At 43.8% G+C, this 22,480-nt stretch overlaps 1 protein-coding gene and 1 long non-coding RNA gene across 2 annotated transcripts in view; one reads left to right on the top strand and one right to left on the bottom strand.

Annotated features, from left to right (window-relative positions):
- LOC117363543 overlaps nt 1-445 on the bottom strand; it is a 58,862-nt gene extending 58,417 nt beyond the window's left edge. Inside the window, exon 1 of the long non-coding RNA XR_004540090.1 lies at nt 239-445. This is a non-coding gene — a long non-coding RNA (uncharacterized LOC117363543). The remainder of the gene's footprint in view (nt 1-238) is intronic.
- Nucleotides 446-541: 96 nt separating this feature from the next.
- The window catches only part of KIAA1549 (KIAA1549 ortholog), a 171,424-nt gene continuing 149,485 nt past the window's right edge, over nt 542-22,480 (top strand). The window contains exon 1 of the mRNA XM_033951438.1: nt 542-1,046. Coding sequence (XP_033807329.1) covers nt 941-1,046 — 106 coding nt within the window. The 5' untranslated portion in view covers nt 542-940. The remainder of the gene's footprint in view (nt 1,047-22,480) is intronic.

Raw genomic sequence — 22,480 nt, 5'->3', positions numbered from 1 at the left:
TTTAATTGCTGAGCGTTAATGCCCATCAATTACAAAAATTACCACCAGAGCACTCATCACCACCTATTTTGTAGGCTGTAAGGGCATCTACATTACTACTTGCCAACTCTCTGCACCTAACATGACCCCAAGAAGAAGAATTAGTGCGAACTAAGGCAGAACACAGGTTTTTTTGCGGTGTCAGCATGCACTAATCCCTAACGCAGCTTCGTAAAAGCGGAGAAAGCTCCATTATTACCTGGCCACACCTTACAAGTGAAACTTTGTTAATATTTCGTTTAGGAAACGTCCACTCGCATTCTTTTTTCTCACAAGTAAAGCAGTGATTTGCTTTGTGCTGTTTTTCTCTTTCATGGAGGCAGCAACGATGCGGCGCCCTTCGCGCCTCAAATGCGCCGAACTCCTCCAGTCAGAGGCGCGAGCGGAGGTTCCCGTGCTCTGTGACGTCACGAAGCCTCCTTGGGTGCGCCGGGTTAAGGGAAACGGGAACTGCCGCCTCCGAGTCCCAGGGCGGGCGCGCGCGCGCTAGCGTTCGCGCACACACACGCGCCTCCACTCAGCCTGGAGCCGAAGAGCTCGCGCCGCCGCCGCCGCCGCCGCTCCTTCCCTCCTCGCCTTGCCCTCTCAGGTAGCGGCCACCAGGCGGCGGCCGCGCGCGCGCTCACCTCCCCCCCCCCCCCCTCTCGCGCTCCTGCACATTGCAAGCCCCGGCCCTGAGATAGAGGAGCTGCATTTGCCCGGCCGGCGCGAGCCAAGCGACAGGAACAGCAGCAACTTGCAAGGGGGGGGGACTTCCATTCCGGCAGCCTGGCTAACAGCATGGAGAGCAGTGGGGACCGGCAGGGAAGCACCTCGTCCTCGGTTTCTTCTCGTGCCTGAGGGGGAAGCGGGAGACCCGTTGGCCGCCAGTGGAGGATGACTTGATTGGGCTTCGCTAGCCATGGCTGGGATGACATGCTTGCTGGTCGCCTTGGTCACGGGGGGCCGCAGCAGCCCGGCGGGACTCGGGCTGCTGCTCTCGGCCGCCCTCAGCGTCTCGTCCCCGGGTAAGGGAGAGCAGCCTCGAGAGGGGGGCGGGGGACGGGCAGCTCCTGTTTTCAGGCTTGGACCCCCCCCCTCGCTGCTTTTTGATCCGATTTGTGTGATTTTAATCATTGGAAATTCGGAGGTTTAGGTGATAAACGGCTCAGCTGGTAGATGTTGTCTAGGTAATGTGACATCTTGACTCACTGTTTCCTGCCTGTGCTGCTTTCCATCTGGGTCGTATTATGCACTTGTGCGTGGAAGGCTCATTGGCTCTTAGGTTCCAACTCACAGGCGTTTGCGCTCTCTCTTGAAGTTTGCCCCTTCTCTCTTTCAGTAGACTCCTGGGACCCAAAAGCCTACTTGTCCTCTTCTCAGGTGCTAACCTTGTGCCCCACTGAACGTCACAGTAGCTAGGCATCTCTCCCTCCCCCCCCCCCCCCCCCCCCCCCACTAATCATGATCACTACAGTGCCACCCTTACCTAAACAATGGTAAAACTTTATAATTGGACATCATACATTTTAAATGTTAAATTTGAATTAGAATAGACCAAATAATGCCAAATTCCAAAAGCCATTTTACCCTGGTGAATAGGCTATTTGGAAATGCCTATTCTTCCTAGGTGTGAAAGTACAGGCAGAGATGAATTTTGTGTTACTGACTTTATCCAAGCTGCTGCCTTAGGCAACCTCCTAGTGTTGCCTAATGGTGGGGCTGCCCTGCCCTGCCTCTTTTAAAGTTTGCCTCCATCTTCTGCAACTTGCCCTTTCATTACAATGCTTCTCTGCTTTTTCTTTCTCTCAATGAAACAATTTTATTACCAAGATGCTTTCTCTCTGAGGATACTTTAGAAAATGATGATATTTTGTTATCTTACCTTGTTCTTTTCAGATATATCTAAGAATTTTGGTTTTCCCTGATTTTTCTGTTAATTTTCAGAGAAACTATGTTCTTTGCAACAAATAATTTCAGGTGAGGTGAATCCTAAAGAGACTGCACTTCTGTGCAGAAGACCAAAATCGTTTTGGTAACATGAGTGAAGCATGAGACTTGTATAGAAGCCTGATTATGTGTAAAGGATTTGTTTAGATATATATATTTTAGAAATAAATTGAAAGGAATTTGCTTTTTGCTGTTATTTAAGCCTCCTGTCATCCATTTCCAGTGAAGTCTCTACAAGAGGTCCAATTGGGTTCTGTGAATTAAACACCATTTTTCCATATGCATATCTTAAACACTAGATTTCTATACTGTATGTACAGCATCCCACAGAGAAAAGGCTTAGTATAGCAGTGTTTGTTTGGCAAATGATTTATTTATTTTGCATGGGCACAGAATACGAGGGAGCTTTTGATAATAATTCTGGGTGATGTGTTCTAAAAAAGAGAGAGAAAATACTGCCCCTAAAGGGAAACAATTAGTTCTGTTCATCATTACATCCTCTAAAGGTAATTGGTGTTGAACCTTTGTAGGGTGCTTGGGAATCAGGTACTGTATATTCCCTGGGCGTTAGCATTTAAGCTTGATGTTGCCTGAGAGCTGGTCTCATGTGACATCATGCATTAGCTATGAGAATTCTGTGTGTGGGCAAGTGATGATACAGCTAATCAGTGGTACATTTTCTCAATACATGGGACAGATATTTGAGGTTGAATGTTTGCTTAGTTCCAGATTAAAAAAAAAAAAAAATTAAGCAACATAATTTCTGAAATGTGACATTTATTGTGCCTCTATTGTGTTTGGTGTTGGTTAACTTCTAGAAGGAAAATGTTCTGGCAGCTTCTTCTCTGATTAGAACAAAGCGTGCTTAATTGTACTTGGTATGTAGTTGGCCTTGGTTACAGTATGTGTTCAGCAAAGCAAAATAAATATATTTGATCAAAAGCAACAGTTGCTTTTCCAGAGAAAATCAAGCTCCTATATTGTATGCTCGTATATTGCTGATGTTGCTTTTCAAAGGGCACAGCCCTGGTCCTTGAAGCCTGCAAACAGGTCTGACTTTCAGGGTTGTCGAGCTGTGCACATTTAACCCTTTATAGTCCAAATATAGTCAGCTGGATATGAAGTATTCATTGCAGATGCCAAAAAATGAAGGCATTTTGTATCCATTACAGATCATGTTGGTGTACCCCTGGAAGAGTGTTAATGACTTTTCAGGGTGATTCAGGGGGGAGTTTATCAATCTTTTTATACTATAACATAACTTAAAGTGAACACTTGTCCTCTAATTCTAGAAAGTTGTGTACTCAGATTTCCCACCAGTGCACAAATTTGTAGATACAACTTATAGAATAAGGACGGTTGTGTGTAACTTTGTATAATAAATAGCTGCTAATTGGCCTTAACTAATTGGCAGTTGGCACTAATTAGCAGTTACCCATGTAACTGCCCTTAGTTGGCAATCTGTAAGTTGCACATTCAAATTCCAGAGTGTGCAACATCAAGGGGGTGTGGACCTGGGTAGGACATTGGAGGGGGGAGGGGTCATGTACGTGTCGGGTAGTTATGCATGCTAGTTATAGAATACTAGAATTTCTGTATATAATTTGTGCAAATGCTTGTCCTTGTGTGCACTTATGTAGTCTTCTTTAATGGCAGTTGTACACACAACTGTTATTAGAACATAAGAATAGCCTGACTGGGTCAGACCAATGGTCCATCAAGCCCAGTAGCCCATTCTCATGGTGGCCAATCCAGGTCACTAGTACCTGGCCAAAACCCTAGGTGTAACAATATTCCATGCTACCAATACAGGGCAAGCAGTGGCTTCCCCCATGTCTTTCTCAATAACAGACTATGGACTTTTCCTCCAGGAACTTGTCCAAACCTTTCTTAAAACCAGCTACGCTATCCGCTCTTACCACATCCTCTGGCAACGCGTTCCAGAGCTTAACTATTCTCTGAGTGAAAAAAAAAATTTCCTCCTATTGGTTTTAAAAGTATTTCCCTGTAACTTCATCGAGTGTCCCCTAGTCTTTGTAATTTGTGATGGAGCAAAAATCAATCCACTTGTACCCATTCTACTTCACTCAGGATTTTGTAGATTTCAATCATATCTCTCCTCAGCTGTCTATTTTCCAAGCTGAAGAGCCCTAATCGTTTTAGTCTTTCCTCATACGAGAGAAGTTTCATCCCATTTACCATCTTGGTCGCTCTTCTTTTCTAGCACCACTATATCTTTCTTGAGATAAGGAGACCAGAATTGAACGCAATACTCCAAATGAGGTTGCACCATAGAGCAATACAGGGGCTTTATGACATTCTTAGTCTTGTTAACCATCCCTTTTTTAATAATTCCCAGCATCCTGTTTGCTTTTATGGCCGCCGCCACCACACATTGGACGGAAGATTTAATCGTATTGTCTACAATGATACCCAGATCCTTTTCTTGGGCGCTAACCTCCCCAAGGTGGACCCTAGCATCCAGTAACTGTGATTCATGCATGCATTATCCTAGCACATAACTTTAGGCATTCTATAGAGAATTACCCTTCCCCCTCTCCCCTCCCCCCAGTGCATACTTCAGGTTGCGTTATAGCTCTAAAATCTGTGTTTGTGTGTGTGTGTGGGGGGGTACAGTTCTGGGAGCATTGAGTTTCATAGTGTGGCTCGATGCTTCTGGACCATATCTAACACAGTGATCACACCAAGACCTCATGCCCATATGCTCCCCATCATACCTGCACCCCTAAATGATTTTTCGGCCCATATCCAGGTGTCCACTACACGTTGGGTAAAGAAGAACTTCCTAGCATTCGTTTAGAAAAGTTGAAAGGGGACAGATTCAAAACGAATGCTACGAAGTTTTTCTTTACCCAACGTGTGGTGGACACCTGGAATGCGCTTCCATAGAGCGTAATAGGGCAGAGTACCGTACTGGGGTTCAAGAAAGGATTGGACAATTTCCTGCTGGAAAAGGGGATAGAGGGGTATAGATAGAGGATTACTGCACAGATCCTGGATCTGTTGGGGCCGCCGCGTGAGTGGACTGCTGGGCACGATGGACCTCAGGTCTGACCCAGCAGAGGCATTGCTTATGTTCTTATCAACATACCAGGCAACACCTGGTGGCCTACTGGGTCTGTGGTAGGAGTTATCCCCAGTTGCTCCTGCCTTTGTTGGAGCTTTCTGTCAAAATGGCACCCACTAGCAGTTAGTCTCACCAGACTGCCTCTAGGGGGTGCCATTTTGAGAGAAGGTGTTGGGAAGGGCCATTAGACTACTATAGTAGGTATTGCCTGATAGACTCCCGGAGTAGGGGGGGACCCTTTGGAGGGTGGGAGTCTGATGGGTGAGTGTGTATGCGAGGGGAGGTCTTCCCTTTGTAATTCCCTCACCTGAGCACTGTGTATAGATGCACCTCCTTGTCCGTTTTGTCTGTCTTGGCTAGATTGGAAGCTCTTTTGAACAGGGACTGTCTCTGTTTTGACGTACAGCATTGCGTATGTCTAATAGTGATATAGAAATAAGTAGTAGCAGATCAGTGGGGCCTTGGCTTGGGGGTGTTTGGGGATCATGATTAGGAGACTGGACTGATCATTAGGGTGTTGAAGGTAAAGTACGGCAGGTCCTGTTAGGTGCAACTTGGTGCTCTTGTGTTGACAAGTGCTTGCATGCGAGGTGGCTTGCAGGCAGTGTAAATCCTTGACCATGAACGTCAACAGCCTGCGGTACAGAGAAACAGCCAGCTGGTGACTCTGGTGGTAAATCAACTGAAATCTGATGTAAATCCTTGTGCCTAATTTAGGCATGGACCTGCCTTATTCTATAACACTGTGTGCAAATTCTAGGAATTCCCCTGATCTGCCCATTCTCCCTTTTCAGATTCATGTGTAAAATTTATATGTGCATCTTTACAGAATATCTACTACCAAGATGGCGTGCGTTGATTCAAATGGTGACGGGTCAAAAGCGCGCGAGGAGAAAGGCGCGCCAACAACTGATCGCAGGGCTTAATTGCACTGAAGAAAACCCGTATTTTAAAGGGCTCTGATGGGGGGTGTGGGGGGACCCCCCCACTCTACTTAATAGGGATTGCGCTGTCTCACGCTGCCATGTTGGGAAAAAGTTGTTTCCAGTATAATGAGGGGGGGTTACAACCCCCCAAATTCCCCACAACGCCAGTGTGATCTCTATTAAGTAAAGTGTGTGTGTGTGTGGGGGGGGGGGGGTTTCCCCACCAACACCCCGCTTCGGAGCCCTTTAAAATACGTTTTTTCTTTTGCACTCAGTTGTCCGCGCTCGGTTATTGGCACGCCATTGCCTTTGTCCTCGCACGCTTTAGACTATGATTAATAGTGCCCAATTATTGTCAATTAACTGCTCATTTGTCAATTAAGTTGCAGCTGCAATTATGAAATATGCCTGATGTGTGCCAAATTTCAATGCACAATTTGGGGTGCCGTATGTAGAATCTGGGTATAAAGTGCAGTAGGTGCTATGCTTTAAAGTAGCACTTGATTTAAAGCGGGAGTACATGTAGACAGAGCATGGGTAGGTCATGGGCATCTCTCCCAGTTAGGCGCATAGGGCCTGATTCTATAAATGGCGCCTAGCGGTGCCTGTATTATAGGTACCACTTGGCGCAGTTTGTCAATCAACTGCTAGGTGCCATTTATAGAATCCTGCATAATGGCGCCTAGGCATGCTAGAGGTAAGCACCAATATATTTACTGGCACCTAACTCGGATGCCTAGCGATGCCTAAGTCAACTGCGATTATTCTCCGCCCCTAACCATGCCTACTTTTCCAGGTAGGTTTCGTTAGGCATCACTAGGCACCATGTGGAATTGTGCACCTAACTTTTAATTAAATTTTTTTTTTCTTAATTATTTAATTAACTTCAATAGTGTGGTCAATTACCACACAGTGGCATAGTAAGGGTGAGCGGCACCCAGAGTGGTGGCGCCTCTTTTTGTGAGCAGCATGCCCACTAATGGTGTAGTAAAGGGGGGGGGGGGCGAAGGGGGTGGTCTGCCCTGGGCGCCATGTTGGTGGGGGCACCAGCGCACCCCTCCTTCTCTCCGCCCCTCCCACCCCCATCTCTCCTTAACCTTTTATATTACAGATCTTGATCTATTTGCAGTTTCTAATATGATATTTTTCCTGCTGTATTTGTGTTTTTGCCACTTGTGTTTCCTTATTTGCTAGTATTAATCCATTTAATATTTTTTTTGGGGGGGGGATTGTTTTACAAATTGTGTTGCTTCTTTTTACCATGTTTTGTGGACTCTCACTAATTCTTTTTTGTTCACTGCAAGGCTTGTTCAAGTTTAAAAATGGAAACTCTGTGACCATTTACTTTCGTACCTCTCCACTTTTTTTTTTTTTTTTTTTTACTTTCAGGGTTATTAGTAAATTTGCTCAATTTTAGAACAAATCTATTCAGCTATACCTGATGACTACTCCTTGTAGATATTTGTAAATACATTACATACTGATTCGCATGTTTAAAAACATGCTCTGCCTTCAGCCCCGTTTTAGTAACTAGAAACACATTCATGACTCCTGACCCCTACCTGACTTTCCAGGCTGCTGGTCTTGGCTCTCCTACAGTGTGAGCAATGACACTGCCATTATTCCCTGCCTTCCATATAGCCTAGACAGGGCTAGTTTACAGAGCAGGATCAGAAAAGTGCAGGCTGATGGTATTTTTTTAATTTTATTTTTGCCTAGCCTAACGATGACCTCAGATGCAACTTTTTGTCATCCTATTAAGGGTCTCGACTCACAGTTTGGAAACTTTTGCTTTACAGATCATTGTTTTGCCTTTGTGAAATAATTTACAGGGGTTCTTTTTAAAGTGTGTTACAACCATAACATGTTATTTACCCCTTAATATGCATTACATGGCAATAAAATGCATTATATTACCGTAACACAAAGTACTATGGGATACATACTGTAGAAATGAGATGCAAAGGAAGCAAAGCACTTCATTACCATGCAAAGCAGGGATCTCAAAGTCCCTCCTTGAGGGCCGCAGTCCAGTCAGGTTTTCAGGATTTCCCCAATGAATATGCATGAGATCTATGTGCATGCACTGCTTTCAATGCATATTCATTGGGGAAATCCTGAAAACCCGACTAGATTGCGGCCCTCAAGCAGGGACTTTGAGATCCCTGATGCAAAGGATGCAAAGCACTTCATTACCATTCAATAATGCATAAATTCAATAAACAGTGCAGCTTGCAAGCTGTGTTATTCATATACCGTAGGACTCGCTAACCTGTGGTACTTAGATATTGCAGGCTGGTGACTTATGGCCAACTTTTATACCTTAATAAACCTTAGTAGTGACCTGTGCAGTGTCCTGCTTGCCCTGGATTGGTAGCATGGAAAGTTGCTACTCTTTGAGTTTTTACGAGGTACTGGTGACTTGGATTTTCCACTGTGAGGATGGGCTACTGGGCTTGATGGATGATTTGCCTGACTCAATAAGGCTATTCTTATGTTCTTAAACTGTTTTAGGGATTTCCACTTGCTAATGAGAAAGCATGCCTTATTGAATTCTTTGGGGCTGATTCTATAAAGGGTGTCTAAAGTTAGGTACCCAACTTAATTGGTGTCTAACTTAATTGGCAAAATACCCTTAACAGCCTCAATAATTGGTTAAAAAAAATTCTCTAAAAGATAGGCACCTATCGCAATGTGCCTAATACCTAAGTAGCCATTTCTATGGGTGGAGCATGAGGCGCCGCTAAACGTGACTGAAATGTAGAACTTTAAAACCCTCGCCTACATTTTAAGCACCTATTTTTTTTTTTTTTTTTTACATAGACGCTGTTAGCTGCGATTCTGTAAATGGCGCTGAAGTGTGATTGACATGCAGCTGACGCCTTTTTTTAGGCGCCATTTATATAATCAACCCCTTTGTGTTGTCCGAGTGTGTCTTTGAATGACATGGAGGAGAGAGGGGTGGTTTGAATGGAGCCATAGCCAAAGATTCTGTTCTGGGAAAGAATTTAACCCCGCAACCCCCCAAAACCCAAGTGTGTTAATAGATTGAATAATTACATGCCTCAGCAACAAGTATTAGTTAGCAATCGTTAAGAAAGCTGCTTGGTTCATTCAATAGGTTTCAAAATAGAATTTGCACCAGAGAAAATGAAATGCATCTGAATCGCAAAGAGGCAGCCTATCAGGGATAGGGGTGTGGAAGCACAGGTCAGGGAGGTGGGGGGGTGGGGGGGAGAGAGGAATGCATAGTGAGTAAAGAATATGAATCAGCATTATAGAAATATTTCCAGTTCCTGTGTGTGGCTGCTTTCAGGCCCTGATTCTACATAGTGTGTCCCGATTTTAGGCAGCTGTAGGCGTCCTACAGTTGTCTAATCAGCCAATCGGGATGCACGTTTTTTTAAAAAAAATGCTTCCCCGGCAGGCTTTCTATATTGAAGGCAAGGCCCGCAAGACACCTAAGCTCGCCTAAGGGCCTTAGGCGGGCCTTAGGCGAACCTAGGCGGCCCTACGTGTCTCCCTAGTAGAGGAAGAGATGCTTACAATGTAGGCCAACAAAATGCTGGTCTACATTGTAAGTAGACGCGGCCGCTATACTTATTGCGGCAAGGGATCTCTCTGCTGCTATAAGTATACCGACCGCCTCCCCCCCCCCCCCCCCCCCCCGGCACTACCGATCGCTGGCAGGAGGGTGCCCAATCCCTCCTGCCAGAAGATGCCCCCCCCCGACACTACCGACCGCCCCCCCCAACACTACCAATCGCTGGCAGGAGGGTGCCCAATCCCTCCTGCCAGAAGATGCCCCCCCCCCCCGACACTACCGACTGCCCCCCCCCAACACTACCAATCGCTGGCAGGAGGGTGCCCAATCCCTCCTGCCGAAAGACGCACCCCCTCCGCACCCCCCCCCCATGCTAACAGCCCTCAAACCTCCCCCCAACCAAACTAACCTTTCCTTGTTGGCCAGACGGGACTTGCACGTGCAGCCGGCAGGCCCATCTCGTCGAAATGAGGCGGGCCCGCCCCTTCCCGGCCCATCCTTCCGAAGCCTAAGGCCTGATTGGCCCAGGCTCTAGAAGCCTGGACCAATCAAGCCTTAGGCATAGCGGGTCCGCCCATCCCCACTTAATCTACATTAACGGGTGCTAGTAAAGCCTCCTTCCCTCACATGTCCCCTATTTCGACGGCCCGTAGAAGAGCGTCTTTAAACCTGGAAGTGAGCTGCCGAATGTTTGGGCGGCTCATGAGTGCTGGTGGGAGGTTTGGGCTCGTGAGAGAGATGAGGGTTCGCGGGTCGCTGGGGGTGACTTGCTGCGTGCTATTGCAGGCAGTTGCTGTAGCGCTGTTCCTTCGCGGCTTTTTCCCTGCACCCTTGCGCTCTTTGAACCACCTAGCCGAGACCCTGGTGGAGCCCAATGCAGGTAGTCGGGGACGCTGGGTGGCAGTGCTTCTGCATCTCGATTGTGTTGCTGCTTAGAAAAATTCCCGAGTACTGGGTGCTACTGCTATAGAAAAGCCGACGCTGCATCTCCTCTCTCGATCCCCGCCAGAATCGGAAGTCTTCTCTGACTCTGTCGAGGTTCGATAGAGAACCGAAACAATGAACTTTGTGTGGCTGGAGCCAGCAAACCTGCGTGGTAAGCGCGCATGCGCACTCTGCCGGCCACGGAACTACAGATCAGGCAACATGGCATTAAGAGTGCGCATGTGCGCTTAGCGTTTTATTATTATTATAGATATTCCGCCAACTCCCACCAACAGTAGTTTAAGGCAGATAACAAAAGAGTATGAAAATACAGTATTTGAAGTGCAACCGCACCATGGAACAATACGAAGGCATCGTAATATTCTCCGTTTTGTTTTCCATGACATTCCTTAAATGGCCACTTAGGTAACTAAAGACTGTCTGGGACTTTCAGTGTGATACTATTCTGGTGATTGAATGGGACTCTTGTTCACACAACGATAATATAAAAATCCCAAGTTGACTACTTGACCTAAGAATAGTGATGTTAATCTTGGAGTACTGCTTAACTTTAGTTTAATTTGACGTGACAAGAGTCCCAGTGTAAAAAGATATAGTAACCAAGATCATTTTTCCTGGTTATTTGGTTCAAGAAAGTTCACTTCCCACCTTCGTCCAGGGTATCACATTAAAGACCGGAAAAAGGAAGACAAATACTGCGAGTATTTACTAGTGTAGCATAACTCCTCAGGGGACAGAGCTCCTAGTAAGGGCCTCCCAGTCTGTTTGAGACTGGTATGGATCAATTGTTTATTTTAGGAACTACAAGCCTGTTATTACAGGTGGCAATAGCTCTTCCCCAAGGAACACCTAATACAGCAAGTATGGTTTTACATACGCTCTATACATTTTTCCAAAGACTGATTCATAGAGAAGGATGTAACCAATCCCTTCATTATATGTCTGATATTATCAAAAATATTGGTAAAGTATAGCCACCCAGCAAGTACTGCACCTTAATAAGAATGTTAAAGCATTACATTCAAAAGAAAATACCGGGAATGCCTCCATTAAGTGATGCGGTAAAGTCCCGTGTTAAGCCACAGCAATTTCAAATTTTACCATGACTTAGTAAAAGGGCTCCACAATTTTTTTCCAAGATGTTTTTTTTAAATGGTAGCATTCTCTCTGAAAGGATTGCTAGAGGGCAACTCAACCGGTGTGCTTCTTCACAATTTAATTTCCAACTACTGTAAGTCCAAATTTCAAAAAGGGGAAAAATAATATATTTTAAAATTGGATAATTTTAAAAGCCATTTCTGCATGTAAAGCAGTATTATTGGGGAGTTTTTTTTGTTTGTTTGTTTTTTTTTTTGGGGGGGTTGAGGGGGTGGCATAGAAATAGGCACTTGTAAAATTATACATTTGATATTTACCAAAAGTTATGAATTTACAGCCTATATATGTATACTATATCTAAGCTGAGGCAAGGTATTCTTTGGGGTGAGGCTGGGGTTGAGTTTGCATTTATACACATACATTTGAAAATGTACATTTAAATGAGCCATGAAAATTTGTGTGTACTAATTAGAAGATGCAAGTTTAAGCATATTAATTCTTTGGAGTAATTTTCAATGCTACAGTATGTGTATACTTTTGAATTGAAAATTTGCTGGCACGTGCACAAGGAAAACTGTGCACTTACCCCCAAATTTCTATAAAGCTGGGTGCCCAAGTTTATGGTTAGCTTGCAAATTAGTATGCACAAGTAACAGAATAAGGTCAGTTGTGCATGTAGATTAATTTAATAACGATTAGCTTATTAGTGTTAATGAGCAATAATAGTCCATAAATGGTGCTTATTGGCACCAATTTAGCAGTTACACGTGCAATATCCCTTAGTTACTATTCTGTAAGTTGCACGCACAAAATCTGTCACACACAGCTTTTACTGAGGTTGGAAATGGATAAGACATGGTGGTCAGTGATGTGCCTAGGATATATGTGTGCAAGTTGTAGAACAGTATTACTTGAGCTGGCCTAAAGTATGTAAATGGACATTTAAGCATGACAATTGCACGCATTATTTTTAAGAACTTAAGAATTGTCGCTGCTGGGTCAGACCAGTGGTCCATCCTGCCCAGCAGCCCATTCCCATGGCAGCCCTTAGGTCAAAGACCAGTGCCCTATTTAAGTCTAGCCTTACCTGCGTACGTTCTGGTTCAGCAAGAACTTATCTAACCTTTTCTTGAATCCCTGGAGGGTGTTTTCCCCTATAACAGCCTCCGGAAGAATGTTCCAGATTTCTACCACTCTCTGGGTGAAGAAGAACTTCCTTACGTTTGTACGGATTCTATCCCCTTTTAACTTTAAAGAGTGCCCTATCGTTCTCTCCACCTCGGAGAGGGTGAACAATCTCTCTTTCTCTACTAAGTCTATTTCCTTCATTATCTTGAATGTTTCGATCATGTCCCCTCTCAGTCTCCTCTTTTCAAGGGAGAAGAGGCCCAGTTTCTCTAGCTTCACATTGTACGGCAACTCCTCTCGCTCTTCTCTGGACCCTTTCTAGTAGCACTATGTCCTTTTTCATGTATGGCGACCAGTGTTGGAAGCAGTATTCCATGTGGGGGTGCACCATGGCCCGGTACAGTGGCATGATTACCTTCTCTGATCTGTTTGTGATCCCCTTCTTAATCATTCCTAGCATTCTTTTTGCCCTTTTGGCCGCCGCCGCTGCCGCAGCACATTGAGCGGACGGCTTTATTGACTTGTTTACAAGTACTCCCAAGTCTCTTTCCTGGGGGCTCTCTCCGAGTACAGCACCGGACATCCTGTATTGGTACTTATGATTTTTGTACCTTGCACTTATCCACGTTGAACCTCATTTGTCGTTTCGCGGCCCATTCCCCAAGTGCGTTTATGTCTCGTAGGTCTTAACAATCCTTCTGTGTCCTCACTATTCTGAACAACTTTGTAATAGAATTGTTGCTTAGTGCATTCTGTTGGTACACCTAACTTTGGGTGCCCTTTCTTGAATCTATACCTTATTATTTATGCATGTACTCAGCTGTATAATTACCCATTCACAGTTTGTGTTGTGAACAATGGGAGAGAGAGCATCAGGTTACGGAACAGTAATTGTAGAATCTAAGGAATTCTGAATCTAAGGAATTCCGCTGCTGCTGCCTCTGTCTCAGGACCTTCAGCTGAGCCTAGCTAAATAGAGCTACCTGATAAAGATCATACCTGAGTTAATTAGAAACAGAACATGACAGCAGGGGAGGACTGTATCAACTATCTAATCTGCCCAGTTTACTTACCGGTACATGACCAATGCCCATTTCTTTTCCGAGTTTTTGCTTCATTTCTTCTTAACTAAAGATCCTTTTCTGCTTATCCCATTTTTTTTTTCCGGTTCTCTTAATGTTTTTGAGTCTACCTCATCCACTGGAAGGCTGCATGTTGTCACCAAGATTTACTGTGCTCTTGGAAGGTTTTATATTAGTAACCCTTCAAGAAATATTTTAAATTCAAGATTGAATTGGATTACACAGAAAGCAGTGCAAAGGCAATTCAGGATCTTACAATGATATAAGAATTTCTACTGCTAATCCATGCTTGGGGGCGAGGGGAGTACCCAGGAGCAAAGTATGGAGAGATAATACATCCTGGGGGCAAAAAGTATGGGGCTGAAATATCCTGGAGGTGAAAGGTGTGGGAGCAAAAGTTCTGGAGGTGAAATAAACCTGGGGTGAAATTCGGGTGACAAATGGGGAGTGGGTGAAACTTCTTATAATCCTGGTGACCAGGGCCAGAGAAATCCAGTGTGTATCCTTTTGTGATGCAGTTGTGGGAGTAGAGCAGGGGTATCCAACCTGCGGCCCCGTGAAGTATTATGTGCAGCCCCGGTCGAGGGCGATGCAGTGTTTACAGTCTTGCAGGCTCCCTTCTCTGTCTTGCTGAAGCGTTTGTGTGGCCCCAGAAATTTTTTTTTTCGGCCAATGCGGCCCAGGGAAGCCAAAAGGATAGAGTAGAGGATGGGAGACCTGTAGGAAGGATTTCAGTTACTCATGTTTGAAAATAGGTCTTGCTCAGCTTATTTTGGAAATGCTTATGTTGCTCTTTTAAAATTCCCCAAAAGCAATTTCTCCAAGTGGGTTAGTTTTGCACTTGCCATGAATGATATCTCGCTCATAAGCCAGAGGATGTAGAGTTGATCTCAGTCTCTCAAATTTACTGCTAACACTCACCGTAGTTCTTGCATTGTGCCAAAGAGCTCTTTCTGGAGTTCATAAGATGTAACACGTAGAGGCAACTTATTCAGGTGCACTTGGAAGTTTCCTTTTGATCAAGTCTGTGGCACTCAAAATGATTGGAAATATTTCTGTATTTTTCTGCCACAATTTCTTAGTCTCGGACTGCATTTCTTGGTACTTAAAGGTCTTCTCTCTCCATGCGATTCACCGAATAATCACATGGAACCGACACCTCTATAATCAATTCTGTTATGTTTTTTCTCTTTTTCCACAATGTTCAGTTTTCTAGCATTCCAGCTTTTTATCAGTTGGGATGGGTCTTGTTCGGTAGCAAGGCATACACCACTGGAACAACAGGTCCGCTGTTGTCCAAGATTTCTTCTCTGCAGTTATAGACTTGAATGTCCGAGATATAAAGGGTAAAATACAAATTATACCTGCCATGTACCGAGCATTATTGTGGACATGTACTGTAATAGTTGTGGCAACTCGATGAAGATGAAAATGGTGTGTGTGTCTTTCAAATGTGATTGTCCCCACAAATGTTAGGGATTATCATTTTAAAAATAATGATGGAACAATGACCTGATTAAGGAGACCTTTTATTACGATGTGGCAAAAAGTGGACTTGGTGCTCCCGTACATGGCTTTTCCTGCATACTAAGCCTATTTTTAACATAGCCGTAAAAATGTTGTTTTTTTTTTTTAAATTAATGGACATGTGCTAATGTTGCCTTTAGAGCAGGGGTGTCAAAGTCCCTCATCGAGGGCTGCAATCCAGTCAGGTGTTCAGGATTTCCCCAATGAATATGCATGAGCTCTATTTGCATGCACTGCTTTCATTGTATGCTAATAGATCTCATGCATATTCATTGGGGGAAATCCTGAAAACCCGACTGGATTGTGGCCCTCGAGGAGGGACTTTGACACCCCTGCTTTAGAGTGTAGCCCTTGCATGTTGCAGCTACCGTAATTTTCGAAAATTAGAAAACTCAAAGTATGCACACTTTAATCATCTGTGTATTTTTTACCTCTATTTTTGCAGGTGAACTTATAGGGTTAAAATAGCACATGTATATTTAAAAATCAAATGACACCCGACCCCCTCCACCCTCCTTCCCTAGAGATGTCTTTAAATATGCCTCTTTTTAACTTGGCTTCAAGTATGTACACTCTGAAATCCTGTACATATTTGTAGTTAGTTTCATATGAGTATTTTTAAAATTCCGTACTGATCTTTTATTTTGTTATCTTCTTTGGGAGTTGGCGGAATACAAATACCACATTAACATTGACAAAAGGAAAGCAATTTTCAACCACATCGTTTTACCTAGATAAGTTGTTTTCAAAATTGTACTTATAATAGTTATTGCTAAAGGTCAGTCACTGAATGTGTTGAAATTGAGACTGCACAAATTCAATTTATTTTAAATCAGGAAATAGTATTTTTTAACAAAAAAAAATCCCATATCTTGAGGGCCTTCTGGCTCTTTACAGATATACTCTTTCAACAAGCTATTGAGGAGAAAGCAAAGATGCTAAGTTATCCAGTTCTATAATGGAAACTTGTGGTCAGTCCTGATTTTGAACTTTGCATAGCAGTGTGGGATATGTAGTACTTGGTTCTACCTATTGAAATCAGTATTGCAAGCTCCATAATACACTAAGATGAGGTGATCAGAAATCCAGGACTGTCCCACGATCTTCAGCCTGGAACTGGGTAACGGCATATCTGGAGAAAGACATTATGGTCACAGTTGGTCCTATGGGGTATTCTGGGGGTGATTTTCTCCTAGGAGCTATGAAGCGGCTGTACAACTCAGCCTATACATCCCTGACCCCCAAGTTTTCTAGCTGCTGATTCTGAGCAGGGCAAAATGTTGGTTGGCCAATGATTCTATGATCCCTTCGGCCTATGATGTGAGTTATGCTAGAGCAGTGTCCTTCAATGCAAGGCCCGAGGGCAATGGCATCCCTTGGAGTCCTTTGGGGTGGCCCTTATCATTCTGACATTAGAGGGTATAAGTTTGTTTTACTCTATCTAATGGGAACATTCTAATTGAAACTGGATTCATAGATATTTTGGTCCACAGTTGTATTTTTGGCATCTCTTAAGAGTTGTGATTAATGTCTTGTAATGTGGGTATGCTGTCCTCAAAATGTCACTGAATAGAACATCCAAATCTCAAGAGGTTGGTCTATTATGGCCACCTCGTAATTATCCACTCCAATATTGTTGTTTTTCAAACCCTCAGAAATGCCACCAGCCACTCAAAATGTTTCATAGTGATTGGATTTATACATTAAATCCTCACCAGGTCACTTGAACTTGAGTTATTATAAATTAGAATGTATCAAATCTTTCAAATTTTATAAATATAAAGCTAATACTTAGCTTAAGTGGTCCATTCAAAGGGATCTGTCACCGACATATTTCACCCTGGAAGGGTTTCATCAGGGCTACAATCCCTCTACTAGAACTAGTTTCCCACGACGCGACCACTCCAAGAATTCTACCTCATCCATTGGAAGGTTGTCACCAAGATTTACTGTGCTCTTGGAAGGTTTTATATTAGTAACCCTTCAAGAAATATTTTAAATTCAAGATTGAATTGGAGTACACAGAAAGCAGTGCAAAGGCAATTCAGGATCTTACAATGATATAAGAATTTCTACTGCTAATCCATGCTTGGGGGTGAGGGGAGTACCCAGGAGCAAAGTGTGGAGAGATAATACATCCTGGGGGCAAAAAGTATAGGGCTGAAATATCCTGGAGGTGAAAGGTGTGGGAGCAAAAGTTCTGGAGGTGAAATAAACCTGGGGTGAAATTTGGGTGGCAAATGGAGAGTGGGTGAAACTTCTTATAATCCTGGTGACCAGGGCCAGAGGAGTCCAGTGTGTATCCTTTTGTGATGCAGTTGTGGGAGTAGAGCAGGGGTATCCAACCTGCGGCCCCGTGAAGTATTTTGTGCGGCCCCGGTCGAGGGCGATGCAGTGTTTTCCTCTGCTGCCCCTGGGTGTTTACAGTCTTGCAGGCTCCCTTCTCTGTCTTGCTGAAGCGTTTGTGTGGCCCCAGAAATTTTTTTTTTCGGCCAATGCGGCCCAGGGAAGCCAAAAGTTTGGACACCCCTGGAGTAGAGGATGGGAGACCTGTAGGAAGGATTTCAGTTACTCATGTTTGAAAATAGGTCTTGCTCAGCTTATTTTGGAAATGCTTATGTTGCTCTTTTAAAATTCCCCAAGAGCAATTTCTCCAAGTGGGTTAGTTTTGCATTTGCCATGAATGATATCTTGTTCATAATCCAACCACTATGAAACATTTTGAGTGGCTGGTGGCATTTCTGAGGGTCTGAAAAACAACAATATTGGAGTGGATAATTACGAGGTGGCCATAATAGACCAACCTCTTGAGATTTGGTTGATATTTATCCTCCCACTTAACAGATATTTTGAAACAATAATCACTAATTCACGGAATAGAACATGGCTTAGCATTTCAAGGTGAATTTTTCAGACTCCTATGGTGAACTTGTCTGACATACTGTGACACCTCTCACCCCTCCATCCCTATAAGCATAGATACAGGATGTTGGAGAGTCACATTAAAGGGCTTTCTGTAAATTGGTGTTCAACTTAGGGTTAACTATGGCGGTGTCAGTTCAAAACCGCGGAAGACAAAGGCGTGCGCCGACAACTGAGTGCAGCGCGGAGGCGCGCATCAAAGAAAATAACTGTTTTTAGGGGCTCCGACGGGGGGTGTGTGGGGAGGGGAACTTATACAGATCGCGCCGCGTTGTGGGGGCGTTGTGGGGGGGTTTGGAGGGTTGTAACCCCCCACATTTTACTGAAAACTTCACTTTTTCCCTAAAAACAGGGACAAAGTTAAGTTTACAGTATAATGAGGGGGGTTACAACCACCCACAATGCCGCCGCAATCTGTATTAAGTAAAGTGGGGGGGCTCCCCAACAAAAACCCCCGTCGGAGCCCCTAAAACCTGTCTTTTTCTTCGGCGCGCGCCTCCGTCTTGCGCTCATTTGTCAGCGCGCGCCTTTGTCTTCCGCGGTTTTGTCTATGAACCAACTATGGCACAGTATCTGTAAAATATAGCCTGATTGGGATATTGGAACCCTGGGTGCATCAGCCGTTGGTGATTTTCATCCCCTTCAAAGTTTTGCTCACCCACTGTGCATATGCATTTGTGCTTTTTACCAGAAAATACATCACACTGTCACTTTTTTAGTTTTTGTCACCAAGTGTCTTGGGGGGAAAAGGACACAGATAATTTTAATTCCCTCTATGGCTATGCTGACCTTTTTTTATAGACTTTTTTTTTTTTTAAAATGGGCCTTTTCAAATATATTCTATGGGAGACAGGGAGGCTATATCTTACGAACAGAAACCTGAATAAATCATACCAGCTGTGGAGCTGAAAGCACTTTGTATTATTGATAACCATGAATTACATGGTGCATGGTTGTTTTGGTATAGCAAGACAGACAGTTTTTAATCATGAAATAACGTAATATGTGTAGTAATTTGCATGCCTCCTGAAAACAGGATGCCCCCTAATTAAAAGGTAGTGTAAAAAAATTTTTTAAAGAAAAACTTGAATGTATGTGTTAAATAGAGACCCTTGTTAAAGAAGGTGTCTGCTTTTGATCAGAACTGGGTCTGTGTGCTATTTGGCAGTATACCATTAATGGCAGTAGAACACAGGCAATTAAAATTGATCTGTAGTAAGCATGCTGGCTTCTCCTGCTAGAGGGCTGGAGACGTGTGGCTGGGGAGCTATTCAGAGATGTGAATGATTGACGCTGTCAATGGGAATCACATTGGCAGGCCAGGGGTTCTTAGGCCAGGGTCTATAGGCCCCGGGAATTCTAAAAGATAGGTCCAGGCAGTAAATGCGAATTTAAGACCACTGCCCATGTGTAAAGCAAGGGTTAATTTGTGATCCATAAATATTTCAAAAATAGGGAAAAAAAGTCTCTAGCCTAAAGTTGAAGGGAGCTGGTGTACCGCACTCAAGGCCACAGAATGTGTGAGAAAGTAAAATGATGTATATGATGAAGAATGTACCTGATAAGATACTGTACTAGCCTTTCTGCTTTACTTAAAAATCGTAGATGTTCCTTTGTAAATCTTATAAAAGGCACAGAGCCTGATACAATGTTGAGGACAGTATTGCAGTGCCACACTGTTCCCCAGATTCTATATATCATGCCCAAATTTGTGCATGCACCCAAGATGAGCATGCAAATTGAGTAATAAGTCAATTAACTTCAAATGGATGCTAGCAATTATTTGTTAATTGGCATTCATTGAAATTTGTACATTCATCTGCCTGTGTGCTGTGGCATCTTACTCTTAACAACTGACTCAAAAGGGGGCATGGCCATGAGCATATCAGGGGCATTTCAAAGGTTGCACACAGAATTACTGAATCCAGCCCGGTGTTTGTATTGAATTTTGCCTTCCGTTGGTCGATCTCTAATAACCAATTTTTCAGCTGGCAATGATGTGTTTAAATTTATTTCTTGTTGACACAGGTCAGGGGTGTCAAATTAATTTCAATGCCAGGTTGCACTGGAAAAAAAATGTACTTTCAGTGGACTGACTGGAAGGGGAGGAGAATAATTAGCATAATTTTTCATATAGTTGCATATAAAATTATGCAATTTTTTTAAAGTCAGTTTCTAATATTTTTGTGTGTCCATTTAATTTGTTTGGGCCTTTTGTTATAAGAGAGACAGAGAGAAAGAGGATTTTAATGATCATTGTAAGGAGGGAGAAAGAATCTGGAGATGGGAAGAGAAGAAAACAGGAAAGAGATCCAAGGCAGGAGTGGTAGAGAAATAGACGAGAGGATAGGTAATTAGGTAGCACAGGAAGGAGAGGGTGGAAAAAGTGGGGATCTTGGCATAGGAGCCAACTTTTTAAAACACAGTTATTTGGCACTCTGGGTGCATCAGCTGTTGGCAGATTATCTCTAGGGGGTCAAGGGTACCATTTCAACCCTGACGTGGTAATGTGTTTGAGTTGTGTCTTGGGGAGGGGTGTGTGGTTTGCTAGTCCCTCGTTGTGCACTTTTAATGACACTAGTAAGAATCCATAATATTGTATTTGTTTCTTCAAATTGGTACTTAACGAAATAAGATAACACTTTTTTTTCAGTTACAGTGGCAAAATAAATCTCAGAATTTAGGAAGTTGGTTGGGTGTGTTGAGACCTTTTCAGCACCCCTTCATATGTAACAACACAGAAGATATTATTTACAAGGAATCCACATCCTTATTAGTAAGCTCTAGAGCAGGGGTGTCAAACTCAATCACACAAAGGGCCGAAATCCAAAACACAGGCTAAGTTGCGGGCCAAATTTTTTATTAAGATACTTAGGCTTAGTAGAAGTATAGATCCTTCTTCACCCTGAGACACCGTATCATACGTCATCCTCATGCATTAATCATGTTCTGAAAATAATAACAACAAGCATGGTCAGACAATTGAGTGGAGTGCCCTAACTTTTACACTAGGACTGGGTCCTTCTGCCTGCAAATGGGTACTGAGGCAGTGCTTTCAGGCACTTGGCGGTTAGATGCGGCACAGTCACCACAGGCCACATAAAACGGACAGGTGGGCTGGATTCGGTCTGCGGGCTTTGTGCTTGACATGTGTGCTCTAGAGCAGTGTTCTTCAACCACCAGTTCATGGACCAGTGCCAGTCCGCAGAAATTTCCTGCCGGTCCGCAGTGTTCTACAGCCGCCAGTCCACGATGCGGCGTTATCTTTGGGCCGGCTCCCTCTCCTCAGTGCCGCAGTGCACAAAGCCGCGGGCAGTGGCTCCTATGCGCTTCCTGTGCCTGAACTGGAATCCTTCTCTCTGATGTCGCAATGTCAGAGGGAAGAGTTCCGGATGAGGTGTGGGACACATGAGGAGCCGCTGCCTGCAGCTTTGTAAACTGCAGCATTGAAGAAGAGGGATCCAGCCTGAAGATAACACCGGGGGGGTGGCATGAAATGGCCAGGCGGGAGCAGGGCAGAAGGTAAGGCACAGCATGGAGGGATGGGGACAACAAAAGTAGGGGGAATGATTTTAGTTTTAAATTTAGTGATTGAATTGTGTCAATTTTGAGAATTTACATCTTCTGTCTGTATTTTGCACTGTTCAGGAAGAAATGCATTTGTTTGGTTTTCTCTGGGGTTGTATTGCATGCAGAGTCTTGAATCTTAGGGTTTTGTTTGTATATATTAGTGCTTTTAGTTTTTGGTCCTGTATTTGCATGGGGTTATCTGTTTTCTGGTAGAAATGAATGTTGAGAAGCATACAGTGTACTTTGTGTAGTGTACTTTCATATATATATATGAAAAATGAATGGAAAAAATGGTGTTACAATTAGTACTATTATGGGGGAGGGGTCTGGGGTGGAGATGGGCGTGGTCTGGCTCACAACTTAACCCGGTGTTCTTCAACCGCCAGTCCACCGACAGGTGCCGGTCCACAAAATAATTCTTTTATTTCCACCGGTCCATAGGTGTCAAAAGGTTGAAGAACCCTGCTCTAAACCATCTTGGAACACCCCCAGGAGAGAAGGTAGATGACCTCTTGCACATAAATCTAACTTAAAGTTTCTAGCACTGCACCACCTCATGGAGTGAGTGGCAGGAATAGCATAACGGTTAGAGCAGCAGGCTAAGAATTTGGGAAGTCCAGTTCAAATCTCACTGTAACTCTTTGTGATCTTGAGTAAGTAGTCACTTAGTTCTACATTGCTT

This window comes from Geotrypetes seraphini, chromosome 7, assembly GCF_902459505.1.
Source record: "Geotrypetes seraphini chromosome 7, aGeoSer1.1, whole genome shotgun sequence".
Classification (NCBI taxonomy): domain Eukaryota; kingdom Metazoa; phylum Chordata; class Amphibia; order Gymnophiona; family Dermophiidae; genus Geotrypetes; species Geotrypetes seraphini.
This window is presented reverse-complemented; position numbering and strand designations above follow the sequence as displayed.